The sequence below is a fragment of the Pogoniulus pusillus genome, chromosome 31, assembly GCF_015220805.1.
Source record: "Pogoniulus pusillus isolate bPogPus1 chromosome 31, bPogPus1.pri, whole genome shotgun sequence".
NCBI classification, from domain to species: Eukaryota; Metazoa; Chordata; class Aves; order Piciformes; family Lybiidae; genus Pogoniulus; species Pogoniulus pusillus.
Window position 1 is genome coordinate 4,262,798 of NC_087294.1, and position 9,315 is coordinate 4,272,112.

Below are 9,315 nucleotides of genomic sequence, written 5' to 3' on the forward strand. Positions count from 1 at the left end.
CACAACAGGTTGTGAGAAAGGAACTGGGATTTTTATTTCAGTCTGTGTTTTGACAAACATTTTCTATTTATTTTTGTACCGTTTACTTATTTTACTGTTTTGACAAATAGTTAACTGTGGTGAGTACAATGTGATTGTCTTCAGTGAAGATGTAGTGGTAGCAGAGGCAGCAGTGAGAAGGATAGGTAGAACTCATCCCAGGCAATCTGGCAGGAAACTACAGCAGAGTTTTTATGTGGAGCACTGAGGTCTTCAGAAGTACATTAAATGAAGCTTGTGTCACATTTCCAAATTATTTGTTGAAAGGTCCTTCAGAATATCTGTTAAATCACCCATACAACCGGCTGAGCAAAGTGTTAGGTAGTCTTCTTCCATGGAAGCTCTTCTTCTTGTGCTCTGTAGTGGCAGTCTCTGGCCCCTTTGAATGGCCCCTCCATTAATTCCATATTATTGCCATGTTTGTTTCTCCCCCCTATTTTTTCCCAAGTATCCTCTTAATCTTGAATTCCTGTTAACCTTTTACGCACTGAAGTTCTCTTGCTTCAAGTTCCCACACTCCTGACAATATTTCACCTTTATTTATCTATTGTTTGGTTTTGTCAGCTCCTCTAGGTTTGTAAGATTATTTCATTTTCAGCAAAGTGGCCCTGTTCTGTGTTAAGATGTTCTCCAGTATGGAGTCTGAGCAGCAGTCACAGGAAACCTGACCAGAACTAAGTGGTGAAAGCAGGGTCATAGCCGGTGTTCTAGTAACTAGTTTAAATTCTGCACCCTCAGAACATCAGAGCTGTCTCTTACAGAGCTCACTAATAGTCTCCAGAGGCATGCTAACTCTGTTTAATTCTTTCTTCAGTAACTCCTGAGGCCTGGAGAGTGATGATGTCTCTTAAATCTGGTCTTCTGGCTGAAAGTACCTGGGCGCTAGACACTATTAATATTCTTCTGTATGATGACAGCACTGTTGCTACTTTCAACCTCTCTCAGGTAGGTGGGGAAGCAGTACACTTCTCAACTTTCCAAGGAAGGAAAACTTAAATATCATACCTACAGAACTGCTGAAGTCCTTTAAAAGCTATTGTAATTAACAGAAACCTGAATATTGTTCAACTTCCCTTCTTTTCTGACTGCTAACAGTAAGCAACAGGAGCTAAGCTTTAGGTCAAATAATAAGAGGAAATCATATACCTGAAAGAGATATCTTTTTTGTAGAAGAGAGTGTGTAGGAGCTTCAGAATGTTAGCACTGACAGAAAGTAAAGTGTAAATTCACACTGACAGTAGTGCAGGGACAATCCCAGAGAATAGCAGTACATTTGTAACTCTCCTTAACTGGTGTTTCCATTAAAAGGCTCTGCAAAACTGTACTGAGCTGATTTGAGGCTGCCTTTTGGTGACATTCAGTAGTTCCATACCAGGCTGTGGAATTGTTTCAATATCTTACTTTCTATTTCTTCTCCCAGTAATTAATTTTGCACAGAAATGCCAGATCTGCAAGCTAAAGGCTGTCAAAGGATGCAAGTAAAACGAGATGTAGCAGTCTGTGGTTTTGCCTCACTCCCTTCTAGCATTTTTTCAGCCCTGCTCTGCCCATTGGCCTGTTGGGGTGGTAGTAATAGACGACATGCTGATCATGCACATCATCTAAAATTTGTGCAAATTAAATATTCACTTTCTCTGCTCCATTCATTCCTTGGTTACTAATAGTGTAACTCATCATTTTTTAAGTATAATGGCCTTTTTTTCTTTTTCTTTCAAATAGAGGCACCAAATGGTACATTTCTTCCCACCTAACTTTAGAACTAGGGATTATCTATAGCATGATTCATCTCATCCTGAAGTAGAGATCTAAAATAGGTCAGATGAATCATACCCTAGAAATGGCCTGTGAAAGACCATTGATTATAAAAAGGCATCTAGACAATTAGGTTAGGTGTGTAACTGCTGCAGGTGTTTGAAGTGAAGTGAGGTGAATCTCCTCTGAATTCCATCAGAGATGACATTAGTGCACCCTGTGCAAGTTGCACAGAACACCACATGTGGTTTGATTCCCCTTTCTTGTTACTTCTTTTGCCTCAGACTGTATTTCTGTGGGCAGTCAGGACTCCATCTGACGGCTCATGCCTCCTGCAGTTCACAAACATCAGTTTGTTCTTCATTCTTCAAGGGTTTGGCAGTAGTAAGAGAATGCAGAAGGGACAAAAGGTTACATTTTTCTGAAAACCTATTAGCCCAAGATTAAAAACAAAAAAATCCCACAGTAGAAAGCAGAGAATCAGTCTGAATATATCATGACAATAAAGAATTCCTCATAATAAAGCCACTGAGGGTAACTTAGTCCCGAGTCCAACTACTGCCTTTCCATAAGTGAGTACAAGTTAATTAAGAGGATTTAACCTAGACAAGAACTGTTCCTGAAGGGTGACTTACAGCACCAGGCTCCAGTAACCATTTTTCACTATTACAAGGTAAAAAAATGGAACTGTTCCAATGGAGATGAGATCTTAATCTAGGATGTCACTACTTAGGATCTTGAACTGCAGGTCTTTCCAGGACAGTTGAGTTTAGATACAGAGACAGAGGAGAAGAGGAAGAACTGTAACCTTTAAGCATCTCATAAAAGAACAAATCAGATAAACCAAGTAAATCAGAAAAAAAAAGTTAGAAACTTCAGTACACTGTACAGAAAATTAAGAATACTAGACAAAAGGGGACAGAGTTGCTAAGCTAGGTGCTCACTGTAGCTCACAGGAGACATACAAATAAAGTTCTGCACTTCTCACAGCTGTTAGAGTTTAAGCAAATGGTACCCTGATAGTCTGACATTACATACTACTGCTTGGATGGGACTAGAAGGATTTCCTGTGGTTAACTTGTGCCATGCAGGACCTAGCCACAAGTTCACAGCAGAAGGAGGGAAATTTTCGGAGTGGATGCAACAGTGTTCCTAATAAAATTCCATGCAGACAAAAAGCATTGACCTGATTTTTATGTTCTTTCTTCTCCCCTCAGTTGTCTGGATTTCTTGAGCTTTTAGTAGAATATTTTAGAAAATGCCTGATTGACATTTTTGGAATCCTTATGGAATATGAAGTGGGAGATCCAGGCCACAAAGCACTTGATCACAAAGCAGCCAAGAAAGATGATAGCCAGTCCTTGACAGAAGCTACTGGAAAAGAGGAGAACGACGAATGTATTGACTATTTTGATGAAGATGAGGAGGAAGGGGAGGATGAAAAGGTAGAAGGAGAAGAAAAGAGCATTGTTTTTTCCACTCCTGGTGCCATTGCTGATCCAAGTGAGAGGCCAAAACAAGCCAGTAAATTTGACAAGCTGCCAATAAAGATTGTAAAGAAAAATAATCTATTTGTTGTTGACCGATCTGACAAACTTGGACGTGTTCAGGAATTTGATAGTGGACTTCTCCACTGGCAGCTTGGTGGTGGTGACACAACTGAGCATATCCAGACTCACTTTGAAAGCAAGATGGAGATTCCTCCACGCAGGAAAGCCCCTCCTCCCTTCAACTCTCCAAGCAAAAAGAAGGACCTCGAGGGGAAAGGTGAATCTGAGGAGCAACAAGAAAAAAGTATAACAGCAACCATTGATGATGTCCTCTCAGCTCGGCCAGGAGCATTGCCTGAAGACTCGAATTCTGGTTCCCAAACAGAGAGCAGTAAATTTCCCTTTGGGATCCATCAAGCCAAAAGCCACCGAAATATTAAACTGCTAGAGGATGAGCCAAGGAGCCGAGACGAGACTCCTCTATGCACCATAACTCACTGGCAAGACTCCTTGGCCAAACGCTGCATCTGTGTGTCAAATATCGTCCGTAGTTTGTCTTTTGTGCCTGGCAACGACACTGAAATGTCCAAACATCCAGGCTTGGTGCTGATCCTGGGAAAGTTGATCCTTCTTCACCATGAGCATCCGGAAAGAAAGCGAGCGCCACAGACTTACGAGAAAGAGGAGGAGGAGGACAAAGGGGTAGCCTGCAGCAAGGATGAGTGGTGGTGGGACTGCCTCGAGGTCTTGAGGGATAATACATTGGTCACATTAGCCAACATTTCTGGGCAGCTAGACTTGTCTGCTTACACGGAAAGCATCTGTTTGCCAATTTTGGATGGCTTGCTGCACTGGATGGTGTGCCCATCTGCGGAGGCACAGGATCCTTTTCCAACTGTGGGGCCCAACTCAGTTCTTTCGCCTCAGAGACTTGTGCTGGAGACCCTGTGTAAGCTCAGTATCCAGGACAATAATGTGGACCTTATCTTGGCCACTCCCCCGTTCAGCCGTCAGGAGAAACTCTACGCTACTTTAGTTAGGTACGTCGGGGACCGCAAGAACCCGGTCTGCCGAGAAATGTCCATGGCGCTCTTATCGAACCTTGCCCAGGGGGACACGCTAGCGGCAAGGGCAATAGCTGTGCAGAAGGGAAGCATCGGAAACTTGATAAGCTTCCTGGAGGATGGGGTCACTATGGCCCAGTACCAGCAGAGCCAGCATAACCTCATGCACATGCAGCCACCACCTCTGGAGCCACCTAGCGTAGACATGATGTGCAGGGCAGCCAAGGCCTTGCTGGCCATGGCTAGAGTGGACGAGAACCGCTCAGAGTTCCTTTTGCACGAGGGTCGCTTGCTGGATATCTCAATATCTGCTGTCCTGAACTCTCTGGTTGCATCTGTCATCTGTGATGTACTTTTTCAGATTGGGCAGTTATGACATAAGTGAGAAGCCAAGCATGTGTGAGTGGAGATTAGAGGGTCACATATAACTGGCTGTTTTCTGTTCTTGTTTATCCACCGTAGGAAGAAGGAAAAAAAAAAAAAAGAAAAAAAAGAAAAAAAAAAAAAGAATCTTTGCTCCTCTGCCCCATTCACTATTTACCAATTGGGAATTAAAGAAATTATTAATTTGAACAGTTATGAAATTAATATTTGCTGTCTATGTGTATAAGTACATCTTTTGATTTGATTTTTTTTTTTAACCAAAGTTGCTGTCTAGTACATTCAAAGGTCACTTTTTTTTTTGTTGTTTTGGTGTTTGGTTTTTTTTTTTTTCCCTTCCATAGATTATCCTTTCCAACATTCTTTTCCATGTTTGTATTGCTTTTTTTTTGGGTTTTTTTTTTGGGAAGCAAACTAGTGATTTTTTTAAAAAATAAAAAAAAAGAGAGAGAGAGAGAAAGAAAAAGTTGTGGCGAAGCATTGTACGATGGGGGAAAACAAAAAGAAATCTCACCACTTGGAAATGAAAAGGTGACAAAAAAAAATATAACCAACATAACCAAGCTCCTCTGTGTTTTATTTTTTCAAATAAGGAAAAAAATTAAAAAAAAAAACTCCAAAAAAAAAAAACAAACCAGCCCCCCCACCCCAACCAACTTGTATACCATCACCCAAAGCTCTGTGCAATAGAAGATTCTAGTGATGTAGGTGTAGGGGATCAAGGAGGGTGTCAGTCAGTAGTCAAACCAACCAACGATACTGATTTCTCCTCAGGAGAAATGGTTACATTAGGCTAGGAGCAAAACAAAACCAAGTCAAGGTAAAAGGATTTTTAACCAGAACCTGATGCTAAACATCGATTGCTTCCTCACCAGAACTGTCTTTTGTCTCCATCTGGTTGTGTTTTGTTGGGTTTGTTCTTTTTTTTTCCTTTCTGACCTTCTGCAACGACAGTTCTTCACAATTCCTTTCATCATTTTTTAAACTATTTTTTTATTGCCTGAGGGCCGTGATGTATATAGAAGTTGTACATTAAACATACCCTCTTTTTTTTTTTTGTTTGTTTTTAATTTTAGCACAAAGTTTTTAGTTTCTTTCTCATGATGTGGTTATCTACAAAGTGATAGTAGAATTTCTTTTTTTTTCTTTTTTTTTTTTTTTTCTCTTTCATTTGGGCCATATCTCCAAAAAAAAATTAAAAATAATTACCAAAAAATAAAAAAAGGAAAAAAAAAGGAAAAAAAAAAAAAGGAAAAAAAATAAAACACCAAACCAACACAGAAAAAAAAAAAATCAACATCTGAGGGTAATGTACAAGTTTCTGTATGTATAAAGTCATGCTCTATTTCGGGAGAGCAGCCGATCACAATTTGCTTTATAAATCAAAGGTGTGGAAATGGTTACGTATGGATTGATTTAAGAAAAATGGTTACCAGTCTACAGACAAACAAACAACCACCAACAACAAAAATATATATACAAGGAAAAAAAAAAAAAAAGACAAAAAAAAAAAAAGGAAGAAACACAACTTCAAAGATTTTTCAGTGACAAGAATCTGCATTTGTATTTCAAGATAATGTAGTTTAAAAAAAAAAAAAAGGAAAAAAAAAAGAAAAAACTTGATGTAAATTCCTCCTTTTCCTCTGGCTTAATGAATTTCATTTATTCAGTATAAAATCTTTATATGTTCCACATGTTAAGAATAAATGTACATTAAATCTTGTTAAGCACTGTGATGGGTGTTCTTGAATAATGTTCTAGTTGCAGTGTGAGATAGCAGAAAGCAAACTGATTCCAAGAAAGAGCAATAATGGTTATTCTCTTTCCCCTCCTTTATGGTGGTGACCTTCAAAAGAGGCCATTGTGTTGCCACAGCTTGCTCTCCTCTTTAAAAAGCCTTCTCGCGTCGCGGAGAAGCCTTTTGAGTTGTTGTTTATAAAACCACAGAGCCTCAAAGGGAAAGACATGGCTGGCAAGCAATAGTTCTGACTATGCAGGTATCCAGTCGCTGTGCTGTGTTTGAGGGACTAAGGATGGATGTTAGAAACAGTGACGAGAGATCTTGTTAAAGCAATAACCAACCTGAAGAAGTTTATCTGTATTCACTACCTGTAATTCTCTCTGTTGGTTAAAGGTTACAAATACCCCAGTGATGTGGGTATTTAGAATAAACACCCACCCACTTCTCGATACTGCACGTGTCATTGCATACTTACATGGCCTCTCATCCTGGGAGTCCCCCATTAAAGTGGATCAGGCTTTAATAGAGCACATCCATCGTTGTAATTGGTGGGAGATGGCCATTTCAGTTTCAGGAATTATCTGGTTCCAGATACATCCACTCTCACTTGGTGATATCTTGTTGCTGAATATTGTTCAAGCACTAATTTTTGCTCTTTCAGCTTGGATCATTGACTTTGTTAGTGTGATCATAAAAAGCTAATAATAATCAATTTTCCTGGAATTGCCACATAATTACACTGTTAGTAGAGATCCTCCTCCCCTCTCCAATAACAATACGAAGGTACCTGGAAGTTACAACCCCCTTTGGCATACTGCCCATCTTGTTCCTATAGAGCACTGTAACATTAATATATGTAAGAGAATTTCAGAGACAGGTAAAGTACATACAATTATAAGCCAGGTTTGAAACATGATTCTCAAGTGTCAGGAAAGGTAATTTCTCTTTCTAGCTCTCCTTACTCAGTAATCTCCATTCCCACTGCTGGAGCGGTCTTCTTTTCTCCTGTGTATCACTGCATTCATTAATACGTGCTGAATTATAACCCACTCATAACTCTTCATCACAGAAGGAGGCCTATTTCAGGAATGATTTTTACAGCTTAATACTGGGCAGTGTGGAATTAGTATCCTCTGTTAAACTCACTTCCCACTAGCATATTACTACTTAATATTACCCCATGGATACAAGCAAGCTGTTTAATAAACCCTCTGCCCAGCAATACTCACCCCTTTCTAGTCAAGGACAAGAAAGGAAGTCTTTTCAGCCTTCAGACACAGAGTGCCCTGGGGGGAAACTACACTGGGGGCAAAACCTGTGGCTCTGAGCTGTCAGACAGCACTTTAATGCTACTCAGGACTGCTCCAAGCCTGGCTGAAAAAAACTGGCAGTGGAAGCCCCTCCTCAGGCTAGCCAGCCAACCAGATAACGTCCATATACATACATGTAATATTGCTGCTACTTCTCTAGGTGGGCCAAGAACTAGCTGGAGGAACTGTAAGGGAAAGGTTAATCATGCAGACTCTGGTTTTGTGCTGCTACAGTAGGAGGAAATTATTTCAGTTGCAGTACAGGTATGAGAAGAAAGGCAAAGCCTAAGAACTCCAGTTCCTCCATGTTCATGTGTGTACATACGATTTCACCTCTCCCACCATGGTCTCGTCAGGCTTTGGAAAAGATCTGCACACAAGACTTGTGAACTTGGTGCATTCTGACTAAATCCTGACCAAGTCTGAGCTGCTGTTGCTACAAAAGGTGTTTTGGGGTTTAGTTTAAAAAAAAAAAAAACAGAACCCCTACACTTCTGTGTGGCTGTGATCACAGATGCTCTGCAGTGAATGAAGTTCAGACATACCAACAAGAAGGTGCAGTATTTGAAATTCTACATCCGACCTATTTAGGAGAAAACAGATAAGTAGTGGTTTAGGCAACAGCCAAACACCAAACACAAACATTTGAGTAATAGATGTATCATCAATGACATTTTTTTTTTTGGAAGGCCCAAGATGGCCCAAACAACTGATTGCTTACACATGGAAAGAGTAGCAATGAGGTAGATACGTGGAGCCTCTGATTCTCTGTTTAGAATCACTTCAGGAATCAAAAGATGCCTGCCCTCTTTGGCAGGAAAACGGCTGACCACTCTTCCAGTAAATAACCTGCTCTCATCCTATTGCATGTTACGTGACAAAAGAGACCAACAGCCGTTTTGCTATAAACCTTTCGGGTAGTTGCAGAGCAATGAGGTCTCCCTTCAGTGCTCCTTCAATCCCAGCCCCTCAGCCACTCATTCTCCAGATGACTCACCAGGCTTCTCTAGGCATGCTGCAGCACCTCAGTGACCGCCTTGTAGTGAGGGCCCCAAAACTGAGCACAGTGTTTGAGGTGTGGCCTCAGCAGCACCAAGTGCAAGCACGCTATCGCTCCCTGCTCTTGCTGGTCACGCTATTCCTGATACAGGCCAGGATGCTGTTGGCCTTCTTGGCTACCTAAACACACTGCTGGCTCATGTTCAGCCAGCTGTTAACCAGCTATTCCAGATCCTCTTCTGAACAGAGAACTCAATCTTTCCCATGTTTTAAATAGAAGCACAGTCTCAAATTTTGAGTTTTGTGTCACCCTCTACCTGATAAAAAGTACATGGAGACCACACTGGCACACAGGACCACAAAGCAATCCCTGCTGCAAAAAGCTTATTTTCCAAGTCATGAACAAATAACTGCAGGCAGAGACAGACATGAGGAAATGGAAACACCAACAGTAAACTGAAAGGCAGGTACCACTCTTCCAGCAGAGTAGAATTATGAACATCCCAAATATAGTAGCTGCAAATTTTATTCAGGATAAT

General features: G+C 40.7%; 1 protein-coding gene across 1 annotated transcript in view; it reads left to right on the forward strand.

Annotated features, from left to right (window-relative positions):
* Window positions 1-6,918, forward strand: part of ARID1B (AT-rich interaction domain 1B) — a 362,844-nt gene extending 355,926 nt beyond the window's left edge. The window contains exons 19-20 of the mRNA XM_064169371.1: window positions 854-984; window positions 3,009-6,918. Of these exons, the coding sequence (XP_064025441.1) occupies window positions 854-984; window positions 3,009-4,721 (1,844 nt within the window). The 3' untranslated portion in view covers window positions 4,722-6,918. The remainder of the gene's footprint in view (window positions 1-853; window positions 985-3,008) is intronic.
* Window positions 6,919-9,315: the final 2,397 nt, after the last annotated feature.